This window comes from Chiloscyllium plagiosum, chromosome 36, assembly GCF_004010195.1.
Source record: "Chiloscyllium plagiosum isolate BGI_BamShark_2017 chromosome 36, ASM401019v2, whole genome shotgun sequence".
Lineage (NCBI taxonomy): Eukaryota > Metazoa > Chordata > Chondrichthyes > Orectolobiformes > Hemiscylliidae > Chiloscyllium > Chiloscyllium plagiosum.
In genome coordinates, this window is record NC_057745.1 from 37719119 (window position 1) to 37741922 (window position 22804).

Consider the following 22804-nt stretch of genomic DNA (forward strand, 5'->3'; position numbering starts at 1 on the left):
AGGAATTTTTAGACAAAGTTCATCTCCCATTTGGGTTGAAATGCTGTTGCTAGAATGTGTAAACCCAGCTGCAAGAAATTCAAACAGATGATAACCCAATTATACAGCAGTAAAATCTGTACTCTGTTAAACTATACTGAAGGCAAAAGTGAGGACTGCAGATGCTGGGGATTAGAGTCGAGAGTGTGGTGCTGGAAAAGCACAGTGGGTCGGGCAGCATCTGAGGAACAGAAGAATCAACATTTCAGGCAAAAGCCCTTCATCAGGAATCATTCCTGATGAATGGCTTTTGTCTAAAACATTGATTCTCCTGCTCCTGGGTTGCTGCATAACTTGCTGTGCTTTTCCAGCATCACACTATTGACTCAACTAAACTGATTCCAATTCTACCTTTGCCTTCCAATTAAACTGCTGTCTTGTATTTTTCTCTGGAACCTCCCCAGTAAACAATGCTTGGTCTTGGACTGATAAAGCAGATGACTTATCCAGGAGTAAATCTTATCTCTTAACTGCATTTTGTAAATGATTACTATTGTTGGAAATAAGAGGAAGAAAGAGCAGGAATGATGATACTAACTTGACAAGCTTCGACATCCAGCTCTTTGGTCCGTTAATTGTCTATTATAGTCCACGTACAATAAAAAGAAACTCTATTTATTATATCCATTAGAATGTTTAGAGATTGCAGAGTGCAACAAATCATGTCAGGTATTTGCAACAATATTTTATTTAGCATTTTCTTTGCAAGTCATAAAAAACAGTCAGTCACAGTTTTTATTTCAAATTTACATAAGACAAAGTACTTCAATTGAATGAGGCTGGGCAGGTAGCTTTAGGAATTGCATTAGAGCCTCAAAAAATGTAGTTTAGAGCAACCTGTATATCCACTATGGGTCAGTAATGGTAGCTCCTAACACTTATCTGTGCAGAGCTGACCTTGCACAGCTAGATGTGCTCAATACCTTAGTGTTGTTGGTAGTTTCAAGCCGGAAGCAAGGGTCTACATCCAGCTATGGATTTTAGGTCCAATAATGAACTGACCCAACAATGAAGGAAATGATTTTCTCACTCAGGGAGGAAATGGCCTAGTGGTTTTATCACTAGACTATTAATCCAGTGATCCAGATAATGTTCTGGGGACCTGCGGTCATATCCTGCCATTGGCAGATAATGGAATTTGAATTCACTTAAAAATCTGGAATTAAGGGTCAAGTGAACCAGGTGTTTTTCTAACATTCAGCAATGGTTTCATGGTCATCACTAATACCATTTAGGGAAGGAAGCTTTCATCTTTAGCTGGTCTGTCTTCATGTGACTTTGGACCCACAGCAATGTGATTGACGTTTAACTGACATCTGGGCAACAAGGGATAGGCAGTAAATGCTGGCCTAGCCAGTGACGCTCATGAATAGAAAAAAAACCTAAGCTTTAAAAGAATGAGGTGGTCCCAGCTCCCTGGGGTGTCCCTATAATGGGAGGGCACACTATTTTCACCAATCAGAAAATATGTAAATGTGAGGGGTACTTGCTAATGCCTGTCAGGATATCCCACCACTCGAGAAAAATAATGGGGTGACTACTGTTGTTTCATTGACTCCAAAACCGCCTACCCTGCTGCCCACAGGGTCACCTAGTTGCTTTCTAATTAATGGGCTTCACTCTATTTAAATGAAGCACTTTCTGTGGCATTACACTAATTCTGCAACAGTTCAAATAGTGTACAATATAATTTTAACTAATTAATTTTATGTATATTGAAAGATCCAGCCACAGCTTCAGCATCTGTCACAATGTTGTTAAAATTTCAACATAAATAACAAGCAAGCAAGTTAACTTTAGCACAGCGATGAGTTAATATGTTTATGTGCCTCCCTTCCAAATGAGTCAGAGATGGCCAATTTTCTGCAGCAATGGCAGCATGAAAGTGAGACACAACTCATTCTCAAGTGATGCTCTACATCATTCTAATGCTTTCTTTGATCCTCAAATCCAATATTAAACTTTTGGAAGTCAGAACCAGCTTCATAGAGGGGTCTTAGATTTTTGTGGTGCTATGATCACCATTTGAGGACTTTAGAGAAGATTTCCATGCATTCAATAAAAGTATAGTATTGCAGATGCTGGAGATCTGAAATAAAGATGGCAAGTGCTGGAGAAATGCTGCAGGTCTGGCAACATTTGTGGAGAAAGTGTTTTGTCAGCACTTGTTTTTATTTTATTTCCCCATCTATTACTCGTTATGATCATGAAAAAAAGAGCGTGGAGTGTTCATTGACTGCACAGTTCTCAAATACAGGTAAGAAAGGAAGCAAATAGAATGCAGTAATCTGCATTGTGGGGGAAGGCAGATCATTTGAAATAAAATAGGATTAATAGGGAAAGTTGTAGAATAGTAACTGGTCTTCATCAATTTGAACTGGGATCTTCTGCCATGTATGATGCTCTGAGTACTGGAGTTGAGCAGCACTGGGGTTACCAGAAGGATAAACCAAAACTAAGTTCTCAGGATTCCACACCCTTCAAGAACGCTTTGAAGGAAATTATTCCTACATTTTATTTCTCCACTCACATACCCACACCACTCAACAATTTATCTCGCTATACACTGAGTATATGACAGGAAATATTGCCCTTTTTGTGCACTAGGGTCTAACATTTCATGCAATCTAACTCCAGGCCAATGCTTTGGTCACTGAGTGAGACTTATGTTAGTTGCTGCTTTTAATGTTGCCTCTGATGTGAAACAGCCAAAAAAAACCTGAGTCAGTATTTGCAAAGTAGAAAGTAACCAAATTGTTCTTTAAGTGGGGAAGTTGAAAGTTGAGAGGATGTTCAGTGGCGTTGATTGCTGCAGACAGCCTGCAGAAGAAACAGGACTAAAAGATGTCCTGTTTGATTTAAACAATGCAAATTCTTTACAAGCTAAACTAAGAACACAACATCTTGACTTATAGGCAAATGGACAGAATGCAATCATCTAGCCCTGGTGCTTTGGTGTGGAGCTGGCTGAGCTCCCAAGTTTGGAGAAACATATCCTGGCCGTTAAAAAGGAAAATTTCTATACCCATGTGTTCTGCTCCCTTATGGCGACTACAAACACAAAATGCTGGAAATACTCTACCGAACAATGCAGTGAGAAACAAAAGCTAGCATTATTGTTACGTCATAGTCACAGTGAGAACCACACGCTTTCCTATTCCTTTCAAGAAAAGTTGTTTCTTGTAAAAAATTTAAGGATCAAGTGATCATGAAAGAGAATGTGTAACATCTCAAACAGATCACTAATTTGAAAATGAATTCACATTATTTTCAATGGAAGATGTGTCCGACCAGACAGAAACCAAGGACTTGTGCTTGTAACTGGATGAAGGTTTGGTGATGCTGTAAATTCTGCACTACAATCAAATCATTATTTCTGGAGTTTACATTTAGAGGAGAGCTACTGATGTTGAAATAGAGTAAAAATTACCTATTGTGCAGTGCATTTGATTTGGACTCAGCAGAGAGCAAATGCCATTATCAATATGTGATCAGCATTTCTAACAGAAAATCTATCCAAATAAACAATTTCTGTATTCTGTTGATTTAGTTAAAAATTCCTGATGTTACTAACATTGGCGTTTCTTTTGCAAAGCACTATGAATAAAAACCCTTGTTTACCCATAACACTGACTGAAGTTCGTCCAGCCAAATCGTGATGTGTTGGATACTGAATACAGACTGCAGCTGAAACCTACAAAAAAATACTTTTATCATTGTAACTATTTCTCCTGATGAGAGGTGGGGATATTGATTAAAATATGTACAAATATGTCATATCATGCTTCCTAATGTCAATTACACAACTAATGAGAAATGTAATCTCTAATCCAAGTCATGGTATGAACATCCCTGTCTGCAGTTAGTTAGAACTATACTAACACAGTCCTGATGATTTCCCCTTTGAACAACACTTTCTAATCTGGATGCTTTTTAATACACATTCTTCATCAAAATGTTCAATTATAAATTGTTGTGATTAAAAGGAATTTATAAGAATTGTACAGAAAAGTAACATGAATTTCCTTTTCAACTGTGTCAAGGGGATGAAGCCTGGACAGGCATTTTGTACTCTGTAACTGATGTGACAGCATACAATTTGAGCAGAAATATATAGCTGAGAGGTAACCTGCAGTTGCAGAGATCAAACAGAAAACACCCAGTTTGACAGTGGGAATGTTAGGGGGAATGATAGGCCATGTGTTCATTTCAGTAAAGTGTTGAGTGGTTTCCAGTGAAAGAAAGGCTCCAGCATTATTGAAACTGCTTCAGTGTAGGAGCATGTGCAGCGCTTCTAAAGGCAAAAACGTTTCATGTCACTGTCATATCCATGTGGTCTGGTTAGGCTGGGAGCACTGTGGTTATTTATCTTCATTCAACAGGATTGCATATTGCTTCATCTCTCTTCACTCCAGAAAAAGAACAGAAAACAATACAACATGTTAACATTAAGTCTTACTGTTTGACTGTCAGAGATATACTGTGACATGGGAATAAAACAAAGCTGAGTCTGCTCTGCCACTCAGTGGGGTTGTAGTTGATCAGCACGTCAACTCCATTTCCTTGCCTTTACTACAAATCCTGAGAGTTCTTTACTTAAGGTTTATTTGTGGCATAGATTTGTATGAATCCTTGGACTGTTAGGAAGATCTCAATAGGTAAAATATTCTCAATTATCCTCAGTGTACAGAAAACATGGAGAAGTATCTGCTTTTAAAAAAAATGACAGCCACCAAAAGAACACACCAAGATTTTGAGTTAATCAGAGGAAAGGATTTTAAAGCATTTTATTTTGGGAAACTCAAACTGTGCCTGATTCTAAAGTTTTTGAGCCACCATTGTTATAAAGATGTGGGTGTACTGTACCTTTAAGAGAGTTAAAAGCTAGCAGTGACAGCACCAAGTGTTCTCAATAAGATAAATGTAACATGTGCTCCAGCTACTGGGGTAGCTAGGGTAGCTGGTTGCCTGGAAACAACAAAACAGATTTGAATTAGGCCAATCAGTTTAAATTATACCCTGAAAAATACTAAGCTCCAATCCAGTCTGAATTTAGTAAACTGACAATCTTAAAAGCCAATGACACAATCCAATGCTTTGGGGGTATAAGACCAGGGAAAATTACACAGTTAGGAGGAGAACTGCCAAGCCACTAGCATGTAAAATGACTGCCTGAAAAATAGCTCTCTTAAAGATACCTTTATTGATCAGTAACCAGGGATGCAGAATCCCCAAGAAGAAACAAAGAAGATAGGTATGCAGAGAAAACTGTAAGCTGCCTGGCTTTGAGATAAGTTTTGTTTTGTAAATCTTAATCGGGGGTTTTATCGAACTAGTATTATAGAGGGATAGGTTTGAGGAAGGAGTTGTAAGTAGTTGTTAGTTAATTATTCTCTGTTATACTTTTAAAAAATAAAGTTGTTAATTTTTACTTTAAATAGTTCTTGACCTCTCGAATTTTCACAGATTATTGCATGGGACAGATCTTTTCAGTGTTGCTGGTTTTAAATAAGCAGGCGGGTTTACCCTGTAACACCACAGAACAGCAGGATGTCAATGTAAACCTAACAGTATGTGATACACATTATTAACAATCATACAGGTACCTTTATTTTTATTGAATACTGGTAATTAATTTGCTGCAATCAGTAGCAGTGTCTCCTTAGGTATTGACTAGATCTGGTGTATACACCTGCATTCAGTATAGATTCGGATTGGTACATGTGCTTGGTCATATGTGGATCATGAATCGCATAAATGTCACTAGCTGCTGTATAAGTTCAGTTCATTAAATGTGGAATTGACTGTAATAACTGTGAAACAATCATTGTTGTAAACCCCATCTAATTAATGAATATACTTTAGAGAAGGAAATTTGCTTTCTGGTCTTCCCTGTATCTAGATCCACAGAAATTGGTTGACGCTTAAATGCTTTCTGCAATGGCTTCCAAGCCATTCTGTTCAAGCACAATTGGAGATGGCCAACAAATGCCATTCTTGCCAAAATAACCATGTACTATAACGAAACATCAAGGTCTGAAATGATAGTGTGTGCCTGTACAAAGCCACTTTGTTACACGATTCCTCGAAAGCATTTTAGTTCCCTAACCTGGTCATTGGGCAATTTCTTCTCTCCATTGACTCCTTGTAGAAGCACAGTCTCTTCTGGCACCTTCTGGTCATTCTTAACTTCCACAACAACATCGTCATGAACATCTGTCCGTGTGCTAAACAAAATCGTTTGTTAATTTACCAATGGCAACCTGGGACGGCCTGACTTCAGGTTGGAACCGAATATTGTGCGGAGTGAGGAGCAATGTGGAACATTGAACATGTACGAGTTTAAATCATCCAATCATATGCATTTGCAACAAATTATACATACTAAGCTATGTACATAAATTAGTTTATTGACATGGTCTCTGACATACTCTTGTACATCATTCATACTCATTGCTCCTTTCTCAGACACATGTTCTGTAAATACCATATTTATTTATTTCCTTTTATTTATAAATATGGGTTGAAAAAAACTACTTTAAATCAAGGGGACTATGCAAAGAAATGGCTGTAGTTTTAAAAATAATAGCTGACAATCATATTTTGATTGGCTGTTAACCAGGAACCTCTTGGGGCCACTGCAACAGAGAAGCCTCTAGTCTGCAAACAAAAAACTTCTCTGCTTTTTCTGTGTGGAGGTACCAGAAAGTGTCCAGTAGCAGCTGAGTGGCTTCCACTTACCTTCTCAAAAATCCCTGTTGAAGGAGGAATAAAACATTGGTTGAGAATTTACTTTGTCAACGAGTGAAAGACTGAACATCAGTATGCAAAACAACCTTGTGTCAACAACCAAAGAACTAAAAGGAATTGAAATAAACTTCAAGGAGCAGGAGAGTTCACCCAGCCTTTGAATCTGATCTGCCATTCAATGTTTTCTTCACTTACCCTCAGATAAATTTCTAGAGTTTAAAGGTATCAATCTCAAATATATTCGGTGACTGGACCTCCACAGCCGTGTGTGGTGGTGAAAACTGTGGTTTTTTTTACCCTTTGAGTGAAGAAACCTTTCCTCATCATAGTCCCAAATTAACTTCTCCGTAACCTGAGATTTTGTCCCCTGGTTCTAGACTCCCCAATCAGGAAAATAACTTCCCTGGCTTTAGTCCGTTCAGCTCTGTTAAAATTTTACACGTTTTTATCAGATCTCTTTGCATCCTTCCAAACTTGTGAATTTCAACCAACCTCTCTTCTTAGGACAGTCCTGCTATCTTTGGTATCAGCCTATTGAAACTGCATTGTGTTCCCTCAATGGCAAGTAAATCCTGTCTTAGGCAGAGAGATTGAAACTGCACACAATCTTTCATGTATGGTCTAATGAAGGCCCTGTATAACTGCAGTAAAGACACTCCTATTTCTGAACTCAAATCCTTTTGCAATGAAGGATATTATAACATTTGGCTTCCTAATTGCTTGTTGCATCTGTCTGTCTACTTCCATTGACTTGTATACAAAGGCACCCACATCAGTTTGTACATCCACACTTTCAACATATCACCATTTAAATAATACTGTTCTTCACAGGGAAGTGTACATAATCACATAGCCACTTTGTACTGTCCTGCCATGTGTACTGTACTGTCCTCACTCAACTTCGCCAAATCAAATTTAGATATCTTTGCCTTCGACTCATATTCCCTACTGATTTTGTGGAAGAAACAATTCATCAATTCCTGTGGTTGAGACAGGTGCAGTCAAACTGTGTTTTCCCAATTTAGTTTCCATTTTCCACCCTTAGTATTTGTTTTTGTCTCTGTCTATCAGTGAAAGGGGACTTGAATTGGTAGATTAATGAGTTAAGGTAGTAATTCCTATTTCCTTTTTGTTATTAATTAAAGACAATTTGTTCACAACTAAATTCTTTTCTCGTTGATTAAGTTCAGAAACCTGATCATTTTCTTTAAACCTGAGTTCATCAGTCAACTGATTCAAGGGCTTTGGATAGTCTGAATTCTTTTCACATTTCACAACAACTCGAATAGTGTGACTTTATTTTGAAGACACTACCTCAGTTGGTTGTGACAACATATTTTCACACACATCCTCTCATAAATTTATTTTTTGCTCACATATATATTCACTCACATCCACTCTTACAAAAGCTTGGAGACTTACATGTCTTGTTTCCCTGAGCGACCACAGGGGATCTTGCCTTTTTTGTACAGGAAGTACAGGATTGCACCCAGGAACGCAAGAAGAATGATGCACACAATGATGATGACTATCAGCATTCCACCACTGCTCCCCCTATGAGTCTTCCCTGGATAAACAGAAAGCTAGATGAAGCACAGGTTGCTGACACAGAGAATCTTCATACAAAACACTGCAACTCTTTAGTAACGGGGGAAATTCCACTCTCACTCTTATTTACCGATTGCTGACATTTGAACTTTTCTTCAGCCAGTTATGTCTACTCAGATTCTTGATTCTTTGTTGGTTGTTATCGATGATGCTCAATTCAAGAGGAAGGATTTGTGATTTTAGACTCTATGCATAGAGTTATACAGCATGGAAACAGATCCTTTGATCAAATTTGTCCATGCTGACCAGATTTCCTAAGTTAATCTAGTCCCATTTGCAAGCATTTGGCCCATATCACTCTAAATCCTTCCTATTCATGTACCCATCCAGATGCCTTCTAAATATAATTGTACCAGCCTCTACCACTTCCTTTGGCAGCTTGTTCCATATACGTAGCACCCCCTGCATGAAAACATTGCCTCTCAGGTCACTTTTAAATCTTTCCCTCTCACCTTCAATCTATGTTGTCTAGTTTTGGACTCCCCTATCCTGAGAAAAAAAAATCTCGGTTATTTACCCTACCCATGCTCCTCATGATTTTATAAAGCTCTATAAGGTCATCACTCAGTCTCTGATGCTCCAGGGAAAATACCCCCAGCCTCTCCCTACAGTTCAAACCCTCCAAACTATTGTAAATCTTTTCAGCATCCTTTCACGTTTCACAACATCTTTCCACAGCAGGGAGACCAGAATTGAATGCAGTATTCCAAAAGTGGCCTAACCAATGTCCTGTACAATCACAACATGACATTTCAATTCCTATACTCAATGCACTGACCTATTAAGTCAAGCATACCAAACGTTGTCTTCATTATGCTGTCTACCTGTGACTCCATTTTCAAGGAACAATGAACCTGAACTCCAAGATCTCTTTGGCAACAGCCACCCACCTCCCCTACTTCCGTCGGACCACCTTAGCAAAATGCAGCACCTCACATTTATCTAAATTAAACTCCATCTGCCACTGCTTGGCTTATTTGCCCATCTGATCAAGGTCCCATTACACTCTAAGATAACCTTCTTCACTGTCTTCTACACCATCAATTTTGGTGTCATCTGCAAATGTACTAACCATTCCTTTATATAAATGATTAGAATTTTAATATAGATAACAAAAAGCAGTGTACCCAATACTGATCCTTGCAGCCTCCTGTGACCAAAAACAACAACATTATCCTCTATCTTCAACTTTCTAGCCAATTTTGAATCCAAATGGCTGGCTTTCACGTGGACTCCATGTGATCTAATCTTGCTAACCAGTCTACCATGCGGAACCTTGTTCAATACCTCTCCCTGTGGGGAAATATCCTTCTTGCTATAATGCTGTCCTCTTCCAATTTAAGGGTGGAACTGAAAGCTGAAGGCACCTGGGACTTTTGGTAGGAATCCAACTTTTGAATTGAACTGCCTTTGAGCAAGATTTCTTTAAAAATTGTAGAAATGTTACATTGCAGGAGGACATTCTGTCTGTTGTGTTTGCACCAGCTCTCCAAATGCACAATTTGCTGAAACCAAATCCTTTGTTTTCTTTCCATAACCCTGTATTCCCTTTGCTTTGAGATTAGTCCTAATTATATTTCAGTTGAATGTGCAACTACCACCTTTACGCACGTTAGCCACTTGCTGTGTCATTTTTGCTTTTTTGTAAACAGTTACTTTAAATCTGTGCCACTTTGTTCTCGATATGAACATATGGATTGATGAGTAAGGAAGAGTGGGCCATTTGGCCCTTAGAGTCAGAGTGACCATTCAAGGCCTTGTTAATGGGGCACAGAATACAAAAAGAAGGAGGTTATGCTAAACCTATATGGGATACTGATTAGACCTCAGCTGCAGTATTCTGTGCAATTCTTAGGAAGGATGAGGATACACAGGCAGAGCAGGGAATGTTTATCAGTATAGTTCCAGGGATGAGACACTTTAGTTATGAGGATAGATTGTAGAAGTTGGCACTTGTTGTCCTTAGAGATGAGATGGCCTAGGGGAGCTTTAATAGAAAGTTTCAAAATCTAGGTAAAAGATAAAGTCGCCATAGTTCCTGAGTACCACAGGGCTGCTTTCATTACAGAGAAATTTTTGCTGGTGAGTGTAACCTGAGGGTTACCAATCCTCAGATGAGGGGGTGAGGTTGACAAGGTGGGACATCCATGATGACCTCAGCCAACATATGAATTGAGCCCACACTGTAGGCATCACTCTGCTTCACAAACCAGTTGTCTAGGTAACTGACGTACAGCAAGAGAAATGGAAAGAACAGATAAGGAAAAAAAATCCTACTAATAGACCGACCATCAGAGGGCACAGTTTTGCAAACGAAGCAACTCTGACCTGAGTGTGGTGGAGGCAGGTTGGATTTAGGCCACCAAGAGGCATTTGATGATTATTTCCATTTAACTAATGTGCAGTGTAATGGAAAAAAGGCAGGAGAATGACACTAACTCACAATGCTCACAGAGTTAGTGCAGGTGCAATGAACTGAATGACGTCCCTTCGCACCGTAACAACTATTTGATTCTTTTAGATCATGGCTATTCTGATTATAGCCTCAACTATACTATTCCACTTACCGTATTCCCTTGTTACCTCATTTGTCAATTGGGAATCCATCTACCTGTACCTTAAAAATATTCAATGACTTTGGAACTTCCTTCCTAAGAGTGCACTGGAGGCAAAGACTCATGACCCTCCAGGAAATCATTTTTCTCCATCTTCATCATAAATGGAAGAGCCCTTTCTTTAAAAAAAAACACATTCCTAGTTTTACTGTCTTCCTCAGGGGAAATATCCTTTCAGGTTACAGTATACTCTGTTAAGTTTTCTCAGTTTCTTGTGTGTCAATAGGGTCATCTTTTATTCCCCTAAACTCAAAGGATATGTGACCAACCTTTTCCAATAAGATAACCACTGCCCCTGTCCAAGTATCAGTCAAGTGAACCTGCTCCAAACTACATTTATATCTGTTTTTAAGTAAGGAAGACTAAAACCGCACATGGTAGTCCTTGAACAATTTCTCCCTATGTACTCTGTCCATGACTGTTGAATACCATTGTGTCTCCGAAGAAATTAATCCTAACTTGTCCAGTCTTCCTTGATAACTTAAGTTCCTCATCCATGGAAGCATTCTTATGAATCCTTTCAACACCCAAACACCTACACGTACTTCTGAAAGTGTGACAACCAGAACTGGACCCAACATTCCAATTGAGGTTGACTTAGAACATTATACAGGTTCAATGTAACCTTTCTACCTTTATACTTGGAAATTTACTCATATCACTCTGCTCTTTAAGAAGGGTGACAGGGAAAACCAGGTAATTACAGACCAGGACTTCCAGAAGATTTGTGATAAAATTGCACACAAGACGTTTAGCTAAAGTAGAAGCCCACTGAATTAAGGGCAAGTTACTGACAAGAATAGGAGATTGTTTGAGTGGCAGGAAACAGTTGGAATAATGGGTAAGTACACAAATTGGCAGGATGTGAGTAATTTTGTCCCAATCTGTGTTGAAGCCTCAATTATTCACAATATTCATTACTGACTTGGATAATGGCAGAAAATGTCAAATTTCCTGGCAAAAAAAAATTAAGCAGCATTGTGGACCGTTTTGATGACAGCATAAACTTACAACAGGACATTGATAAATTAGGTGAATGGGCAGAGCTGTGGCAGATGGAGTTTAATAATAAACAAGCGTAAAGTCATCAATTTCGAACTGATAAAATATAGATCAGGTATTTTTCTTTCAGAAAGCACAAAGTTAAATGCAATGGATGTCCAAAGAGATTTGGGGGCTCAAGTACACAGTTCTTTAACAAACAGGTGCAGAAAATAGTCATGGAGGCAAATGGAATGGTGTCCTTCACATCCAAAGGGCTGGAGTATAAGGAAGCAGATGTTATGCTGCAGTTATACAAAACCTCAGTTATAACCCACTTATATTGTTAAGAGCAGAGTTGGACACCCACATCTCAGGAAGGATGTTTTGGTCCCGGAAGGAATTAAATACAGATTCACACTGACGGTATCTCGAATTCAGAGGTTACGTTTGAGGAAAAGTTAAATAAATTAGGCCTTTCATTCTCTAGAATTTAGAAGGTTAAAGGGTGATCCAATCAAGTTCTTCAGGATATTAATAGGGAAAGAGAGTAGATAAGTATAAACAATTTCTACTGGTTGAAGATTCTAGAACTGGAAGCCTAGTGTAAGAATTAGTCAACTTCAAAACTTCACTGGACATTGATTCACATGAATCAGAGTCCAGTAAGTCAATGTCATTTTTAAAGTAATTTGTTATTGTAGCTTTTCCTTTAGTCTTCTTTCTCCTTGTCTACCTGGTGCTGTGTGGATCTATTGTGAACTATGCCTTGGAGATTGAATCAACTATCATTTTTGCTACAAGCCTAAACAGAGTATGCTGCAAATCATTTAAGAATAGCACTTCATGGTGTGTTTAGGGGCAAGCACACCAAGTCCTATTTCAAAAGGGAAAGAAAAGGTTAAAGACTATGAAGGTCAGAGAAAGAAAACAAACGAAAATACTGACCAAAAAAAATTAGTTACCAAAAACAGATCCTGGATTTACACTATTCTCAGCTCCAAGACCACTGTGGGAGAAAAAACAAACCACTCTGCCTGCCCACCACTTGCTCTCAGAAACCGTGTCTGTTCTTAGCTAAACAGAGCCTACCCATAATGCCACTACACTCAGCCCAGGAACTAACCGTGAAACGAGACATTACCGAAGCAGTTTCCCCAACTGAAGGAATACACTACCTAGACCTCTCAATAGTATCACTGCTCCTGAAGTCCCAAGGGCATTCTCTGTCTCCCCAGGTACTCAATCTGCACAAAGCCAACACAGATTAGGTGGCACCAAGATAGCTGACAAGAATGAACACTACCCTCAGGACTTATTGAAGCCAGGATGCTAGCCATTAGCACCTGTTTCTGTAGATGAGCTAAACCTCCTGTTACAATTGTTAACTGATGGATACTGCTGGACAAACAATTGTTTTCTATTAACTGTAATCGAAACTGCATTGTCTTATAATTAATATTTCACTACTGTAACTCTATAAGAACTGTCTGTATCTGAAGCTCAGGGAACAAAATCCTTGATTTAACTTTACGCAGAGAGTTGTGGGAGCATGGAATGCGTTGCCAGCAGCAGTTGTGGAAGCGAGGTCATTGGATATATTTAAGAGACTGCTGGACATGCATATGGTCACAGAAATTTGAGGGTTCGTACATTAGGTTTACCTTACATGAGGATCAATGTTCGGCACAATATCGTGGGCTGAAGGGCCTGTTCTGTGCTGTACTGTTCTATGTTCTGACTGTGCAAAGTATTCATTTTGTATCAGTCCAGTCAGTTTGTCTTCCCCACGATATCGTGAGATTAAACCAGTGTTTGTCAATTTCACAAGATCTATGTGTAGCCTCTATTTGTATTTGGACAATTCTCTGACAATCACCAGCCTTATTCTCACAGTGCTAATATATTAATTCAGAGGCTTAATACACAACAAGCAGAATGAGGTAATTTTAATGAGATCTCAGGAAATTGCACATTCATGTGTTCTAAGGATAAATCTTTACAAATATCTTGCAGCAGTTTTAAGGTGAGGGGGGAAAAATTTGAAAGGGACCTAAGGGGTGACTTTTTCACATAGAGGGTGGTGTGTATATGAAATGAGCTGCCAGAGGAAGTGATAAGAGACTGGTACAATTACAACATTTGAAAGGCTGGGTATATGAATAGGAAGGTTTAGTGGGATATGGAGAGAAAGTGAGGGCTGCAGAAGCTGGAGTTCAGAGCTGAAAATGTGTTGCTGGAAAAGCGCAGCAGGTCAGGCAGCATCCAAGGAACAGGAGAATCACCCTGGATGCTGCCTGACCTGCTGCGCTTTTCCAGCAACACATTTTCAGCTCAGTTAGTGGGATATGGGCCAAATGCTGGGAAATGGGACTAGATTAATTTAGGAAATCTGGTTGGCATGGTCAAGTTGATCCTAAAGATCTGTTTCCAAGCTGTATAGCTCAATGTCTCTATGATTCTATGATTTAATCTGTATTGCCTGACATGTAAAGGTGGTCCACATTAACTGATTCTTACCAGCAATAGGAGGCCTTTTTGTAGAAACTGCCGTTGACTCTGAAAAGGAGTAAATAGAGAATTGTTAAGTGACCCCACTGTGCATTTTTTAAAAATGCAGCAAGGGTGCCTGTGGAAAATGGAACATTTTACTGATTTTTCACACACAGAAATATCATTTAAAAATGCAGAGAATGCAGAATGTGTGTTAAAGAGAACTCCATGAAGCATTTCCTGGGCATATGCAACATGTGGTTAGATATAGAATAAAGCCTTATCACCATCAAACACTCCCATGACCGGTACGGCACAGGATTAGATACAGAATGAAGCTCATTCTAACTGTCCCCATCAAACAGTCCCAAGACCGGTGTAGCACAGGATTAGATATAGAGTGAAGCTCTCTTACAGTCCCATTCTAACACTTCCAGGATAGGGATAGCACAAGCTTCCTCTACTCTGTGCCTATCAAACATTCCCAGGACAGATACAGCATGGAGTCACAAAGTAAAGGTCCTTCAATAGGAGGACTTCCCAAAGTAAAGGTTGGACCCCCAAGTAGCAGCACAAGCTGAAATGTTGGGGTTGTGAGCTCTGAGGCAGCAATGGTTGCCATGAAGATCGAACTCAGTTGTAACAGCTGAGCTGCTGCCCTCCTCCACTCAGTTCTCATTAAGGGGTCATGATAATTTTCAAGCCGAAAAATGGGATTGCAGACATAAGAAATTTTGGAATAATTGCTCTACACTGGCCCCAGCAAACATTCCCAGGATGGGCAATGTACATGTTTAAATACAGAGTAAATCTTCCTGTACACTGTCTCCATTAAACACTCCTCGGACAGGTACAGTCCCTGGTTCAATACAGTGTAAAGCTCTTACCAATAGGGGAAATATTCCTCTTTATCTTACAAAAATTGGGAATTCTTAGACATAAGAAATAACTAAATAAGTACCCTTTGGCCCTGAATCTCCCCCAAGATTGATTAGATTTCCTACGATATGGAAACAGGTCCTTCAGTCCAACAAGTCCACACTGACCCTCTGAAGAGCAACCCATCAGACCTATTCCCCAATATTTACCCTGACTAATGTACCTAACACTTTGGGCAATTTAGCATGGCCAATTCACCTGACCTGCACATCTTTGGATTGTGGGAGGAAATCGGAGCACCCAGAGGAAACCCACGCAGACACAGGGACAATGTGCAAACTCCACACAGACAGTCGCCCGAGGTGGGAATTGAACCTGGGTCCCTGGCGCTGCGAGGTAGCAGTGCCAATCACTGAGCTACCACCACCCCATGGTGATTGGTGAAGAATTCCATCTTCCAGTCCTACTCCCAATTCCCATTCAGTAATACTTCCGAAAAAGAGAAGGAGTTAGTATTGGATGAAAACAGGTTTGTGTGATGCTTCCTTTGGTAGTGCAAGTTATTATCTCGGCTTGGGTGAGGAGCTGTGAGTGACCAGCACCTAAAAAACTATGACTGAGCACAATTGAGATTCATTACACTTCTGAGAAGAGAAAATTCTCAGGATCATTTTGACAGAAATGCTTCACTTTGGTGTTAATGCTTCAGTCCAATCCTAGATGAGTTGTGATTAGACTCTTACCTCTCTGCACAACTGAGTTGTGGGTCTTACTCCCATATTCATTGGTGCCATTACAAGTCACGTTCAGTCCCTCTGCAGGAAGCAGTACAATCAATTCACTGATAACAATGTGATTAGGCAACAGATGCTTTCTTATGTCCTGTGCAAAGATGGGAAAAAAAATGAACATAAAAGAAATCAACTGAGGAACCATGGCAGAATTCAGTGGAGGATATTTGAAGAGTTTTTCCTTCAAAATTCTTGCGTATGGAGTTAACTAAACCATCAGAATCCCTGTTAAAAAATGACAATCTCACTTATAAGGATATCTGGTTCAGAAGAAATAGATTAAAGCAGATACCTGTGCCATTCATTATACATTGATTGGAATTAGAAAATGTGACCTGCTATTTAAGAAAAGGAGATAAAAGGAAACTATAAACTGTACGAATTAATCTGACATCAATGCTGTGAAAATGCTAGAATCTATTACTGAAGATGTGGCAACAAAGCACATTGAAAATCATGATTAGACAGAATCAATACGGTATTATGAAACAGTATAATAATTGACAAATCTGTTGAAGCTTTATGGAGGTGTAACCAGCAGGCTGGATAAGGGATAATAGAAGATGTTTGGATTTTTACAAGACATTCAAAAAGATGCCACACAAGAAGCTGTGACAAACATTAAGACTCCTAGAATTGGCAGTTATATTTTAGCATTGATTGAGGATCGTTAATGGAAAGAAAACAAAGAGTAAGAATAAATAAGTCATCTTGAGATTGGTGGGCAATACCTAGTGGGGTGTTATAAGGATCAGTACTTGAGTCTTGGCTGTTGACAATTAATATCAATGGCTCAGGTAAGGGCGCATCAGGAGAGGTGGTAGTATAATTATCATATCACTGGAGTAGTAATCGAGGAACCTAGACTAATGTTCAAGGGGCAAGAGTTCATATTTCATTATGGCTGATTGTGGAATTTGAATTTATTGAAAAAGTCGTCAGGTGAGGGCACAAACACCATGTAATTCTGTTTCCTGATGATACTAAGTTAGGTAGGGTGGAGAAAAAAAGAGCATGTGGACTATATTAGTGTACTAGAATGAATGTTGTGGAGCAGGACTGTTTGTAATATCAGTGCCATGGTGAAGGATATGGAATAAATTAGTATAACATTGGAGCGACTTTGTTATGAATCACAAATGTCAAAATGGAGGTTCAGCAACAACTGGTAATGCGATGATAGACTTTATTGCAATAGGAGAGGATCAGAAGAATAAGGATTTCTTGCTCCAGATACAAGGCTTTGGTGAGACTATACTCACAGCACTGGGTATTGTTCTAGACTCCATACCACGGAAAGGATACATTTGCTCTACACTGAAATGATTTCAAGGATGAGAGGTGGAGAGGCTGATCTTTGAGGACAAATCAGGTGATTCCATTGAGATGTATAAAATTCATAGAAGGGTTGACAGGACTGCTGTTGACAAGCTGTTTCTCCTGGCTCAAGAACCTTAGCTAGATGACAGAATGTCAAGATAAGCGATTTAATCATGATCAAGAGAGTTTGAAAGTTGGAGACTTCACTTACAGAGTTGCAAATCTTGGGAATTTTGTATTATGGAGAGGTGCTGATGCACACCCTTATGGAGATAAATATAGCTCCAAACCCAAAGAGAATGAAAGGATATGGAGATACGCTGTAAAGGATATGGAGATACGCTGTCAAGGATATGGAGATACGCTGTCAAGGATATGGAGATATGCTATAAAGGATATGGAGGCACGCTGTAAAGGATATGGACACACCCTGTAAAGGATATGGAAATACTGTAAAGAATATGGAGACACGCTGTAAAGGATATGGAGATACTGTTGAGAATGTGGAGATATGCTGTCAAGGATATGGAGACAGGCTGTAAAGGATATAGACACACCCTGTAAAGGATATGGAGACACGCTGTAAAGGATATGGAGACACTCTGTCAAGGATATGGAGATACTGTTGAGAATATGGAGACATGCTGTACAGGATATGGAGATACGCTGCAAAGGATATGGATACACCCTGTCAAGGATATGGAGATAGGCTGTAAAGGATATTGAGGCACGCTGTAAAGGATATGGAGATACGCTGTAAAGGATATGGAGATACGCTGTAAAGGATATGGAGATACTGCTGAGAATATGGAGACAAGCTGTAAAGGATATGGAGATACTGCTGAGAATATGGAGATATGCTGTAAAGGATATGGAGACAGGCTGTAAAGGATATGGAGATATGCTATAAAGGATATGGAGATACACTGTAAAGGATATGGAGATACGCTGTCAAGGATATGGAGATACGCTGTAAAGGATATGGAGATACGCTGTAAAGGATATGGAGATACGCTGTAAAGGACATGGAGATACTGTTGAGAATACGGAGATACGCTGGATATGGAGATACTGCTGAGAATATGGAGATATGCTGTAAAGAATATGGAGATACTGTTGAGAATATGGAGGTACGCTGTAAAGGATATGGAGATACGCTGTAAAGGATATGGAGATACGCTGTAAAGGATATGGAGACACGCTGTAAAGGATATGGAGATACTGCTGAGAATATGGAGACACGCTGTAAAGGATATGGAGACAGGCTGTAAAGGATATGGAGATATGCTATAAAGGATATGGAGATACACTGTAAAGGTTATGGAGATACACTGTAAAGAATATGGAGATACGCTGTCAATGATATGGAGACACGCTGTAAAGGATATGGAGATACGCTGTAAAGGATATGGAGACACGCTGTCAAGGATATGGAGACACGCTGTAAAGGATATGGAGATACGCTGTAAAGGATATGGAGATACGCTGTAAAGGATATAGAGATACTGCTGAGAATATGGAGATATGCTGTGAAGGATATAGAGATACGCTGTAAAGGATATGGAGACACGCTGTAAAAGAATATGGAGACACGCTGTAAAGGATATGGAGATACTGTTGAGAATATGGAGATATGCTGTAAAGGATATGGAGACACGCTGTAAAGGATATGGAGATACTGTTCAGAATATGGAGATACGCTGTAAAGGATATGGAGACACGCTGTAAAGATTATGGAGACACGCTGTAAAGGATATGGAGATACGCTGTAAAGGATATGGAGATACTGTTGAGAATATGGAGATGTGCTGTAAAGGATATGGAGACAGGCTGTAAAGGATATGGGGACACGCTGTAAAGGATATGGAAACATGCTGTAATGGATATGGAGATACTGTTGAGAATATGGAGATGTGCTGTAAAGGATATGGAGACACGCTGTAAAGGATATGGAGATACGCTGTAAAGGATATGGCGATACTGCTGAGAATATGGAGACACGCTGTAAAGGATATGGAGATACGCTGTAAAGGATATGGAGACACGCTGTAAAGGATATGGAGATAGGCTGTAAAGGACATGGAGATACTGTTGAGAATATGGAGGTATGCTGTAAAAGATATGGAGATACGCTGTAAAGGATATGGAGATACTGCTGAGAATATGGAGATACGCTGTAAAGGATATGGAGATACGCTGTAAAGGATATGGACACACCGTGTAAAGGATATGGAGATACTGTAAAGGATATGGAGACAGGCTGTAAAGGATATGGAGACACGCTGTCAAGGATATGGCGATACTGTTGAGAATATGGAGATGTGCTGTAAAGGATATGGAGACACGCTGTAAAGGATATGGAGATACGTTGTGAAGGATATGGAGATACGCTGTAAAGGATATGGAGATACACTATATAGGATATGGAGACACGCTGTAAAGGACATTGAGACATGCTGTAAAGGATATGGAGATACGCTGTAAAGGATATGGAGATACGCTGTAAAGGATATGGAGATACACTGTATAGGATATGGAGACACGCTGTAAAGGACATTGAGACATGCTGTAAAGGATATGGAGATACGCTGTAAAGGATATTGAGACACACTGTAAAGGATATGGAGATACGCTGTAAAGAATATGGAGATACACTGTATAGGATATGGAGACACGCTGTCAAGGATATGGAGATACTGTTGAGAATATGGAGATACGCTGTAAAGGATATGGAGATACGTTGTGAAGGATATGGAGATACGCTGTAAAGAATATGGAGATACGCTGTATAGGATATGGAGACACGCTGTAAAGGACATTGAGACACGCTGTAAAGGATATGGAGATACGCTGTAAAGGATATGGAGATACGCTGTAAAGGATATGGAGACAGGCTGTAAAGGACATTGAGACACGCTGTAAAGGATATGGAGATACGCTGTAAAGGATATGGAGATACGCTGTAAAGGACATGGAGATACTGTTGAGAATATGGAGATACGCTGTAAAGGATATTGAGACACGCTGTAAAGGATATGGAGATACGCTGTAAAGGATATGGAGATACTGTTGAGAATATGGAGATACGCTGTAAAGGATATGGAGACACACTGTAAAGGATATGGAGACACGCTGAAAAGGATATGGAGATACGCTGTAAAGGATATGGAGATACGCTGTCAAGGATATGGAGATACGCTGTAAAGGATATTGAGACACGCTGTATAGGATATGGAGATACGCTGTAAAGGACATGGAGACACGCTGTCAAGGATATGGAGATACGCTGTCAAGGATATGGAGATACTGTTGAGAATATGGAGATATGCTGTAAAGGATATGGAGACACGCTGTAAAGGATATGGAGACACCCTGTAAAGGATATGGAGATACGCTGTAAAGGATATGGAGATACGCTGTCAAGGATATGGAGATACGCTGTCAAGGATATGGAGATACTGTTGAGAATATGGAGATACGCTGTAAAGGATATGGAGACACGCTGTAAAGGATATGGAGACACGCTGTAAAGGATATGGAGACACTCTGTCAAGGATATGGATACACCCTGTCAAGGATATGGAGATAGGCTGTAAAGGATATGGAGACACGCTGTAAAGGATATGGAGACACGCTGTAAAGGATATGGAGATACTGTTGAGAATATGGAGACACGCTGTAAAGGATATTGAGACACTCTGTCAAGGATATGGAGATACTGTTGAGAATATGGAGATACGCTGTAAAGGATATGGAGATACGCTGTAAAGGATATGGAGATACTGCTGAGAATATGGAGACACGCTGTAAAGGATATGGAGATACTGCTGAGAATATGGAGATAAGCTGTCAAGGATATGGAGACACGCTGTAAAGGATATGGAGATACGCTGTCAAGGATATGGAGATACGCTGTCAAGGATATGGAGATACTGTTGAGAATATGGAGACATGCTATAAAGGACATGGAGACACACTGTCAACGATATGAAGATACAGTAAAGGATATGGAGATATGCTGTGAAGGATATGGATACACACTGTAAATGTGAACCCGAGGCAGACATTACACCATGGTCTTTTTGAATGGGGAAATAGATTCAAGGAATAGCATCATGTACCTCTGCTCTCAATTTTCAAAAAAAGTTCTCATTCATGAAAGAATGGGTGGCACAGTGACTCAGTGGTTCGCACTGCTGCCTTACAGCGCCAGGGACCTGAGTTCGATTCCAACCTCTGATGACTGTCTGAAGTTTGCACATTCTCCCTGCGTCTGCGTGGGTTTCCTCTCACAATACAAAGTTGTGCAGTTTGGATGAATTGGCCATGCTAAGTTGCCTATAGTGTTCAGGGATGTGTGGGTTAGATACACTAATCAGGGGGAAATGTAGAGTAATGTGGTAGGGGAATGGATCTGGGTGGGTTACACTTCGAAGTGTCAGCGTGGACTTGTTGGGCCAAATGGTCTGTTTCCACACTGTTGGGATTCTCCGATTTCTATGAGAGAGAGAAATAAATAAATAGCGAAACAAATGCCAAGTTCAGGCAGACAAGAGATTGAGGGACAGAATAGAAAGCAGGAGATACAAGAAATAGACTTTTGTAATTTGGCACCTTAACATAAAAGCCAATTCCTATAGGCAAGTCCATACCCTCCTATAAATGGAAGGAAGGCCTTAGGAGACAGTTGGCTGTGAGCAAACAATCCAGTGAGAGAGGGAAAAAAAACATTCAAAACAAAGGGAGCAGAAAGGATAAAGATGTCAAAGATATAAAACTGAAGAATTCACCACAAGAATAAATAAGTTGAGAAGACTTGTGATAAAATACCTTGCACCTCAATGCTAATTCCATCCCTAACTCCACACAACAGCAGAAAGACATTTTATAGCCTCCACGGTTTAATTACAAACTTTTAATAACGATAGAACCAGATTTTCTGGGTCGATTCAGGTGACAGGCCTGACATTCGAGTTCTCTCTTAATTTTTCTGGGACTTGTGTGGAACCCGTAGACAGCTAAGCAACGCATTGCATTCATTGAGCAGAAGCTATGCAGCAATTTTTTTCACAGTTTGTTTATTAAAGATTATAAGTGTGTATTTACAGTAGTTTACAATTACAGGCCTTTTGCATACAGTAACCTTTCTCGTAACTATATTACAAGGCTAATACACTCCACAAATTCAAAGGTGTAATGCTTGCTGTGCCAGCTCTCAGCAATTGCTGTGAACTTTGCACATAAAGAATTAAAGTTTACTGCTAATATGATATTATCAATGAGAACTTTCACCATATCTGCATTGGTCTTTTCCTCTCTGCAAGTTCT

The 22804-nt window shown here is 39.6% G+C and overlaps 1 protein-coding gene across 4 annotated transcripts in view; it reads right to left on the reverse strand.

The window, feature by feature from the left end:
• Positions 1-704: 704 nt before the first annotated feature.
• Positions 705-22804, reverse strand: part of LOC122541124 (cell surface glycoprotein MUC18-like) — a 192540-nt gene continuing 170440 nt past the window's right edge. For 2 of the 4 annotated variants that reach the window (XM_043677731.1, XM_043677730.1), the window contains exons 12-17: positions 16109-16247; positions 14514-14552; positions 8212-8356; positions 6149-6266; positions 5472-5566; positions 705-4448 (exon numbers count right to left, since the gene is read on the reverse strand). In XM_043677731.1, coding sequence (XP_043533666.1) covers positions 5507-5566; positions 6149-6266; positions 8212-8356; positions 14514-14552; positions 16109-16247 — 501 coding nt within the window. In that variant the 3' untranslated portion in view covers positions 705-4448; positions 5472-5506. The remainder of the gene's footprint in view (positions 4449-5471; positions 5567-6148; positions 6267-8211; positions 8357-14513; positions 14553-16108; positions 16248-22804) is intronic. The other 2 variants (XM_043677732.1, XM_043677733.1) reach the window with 2 other exon arrangements.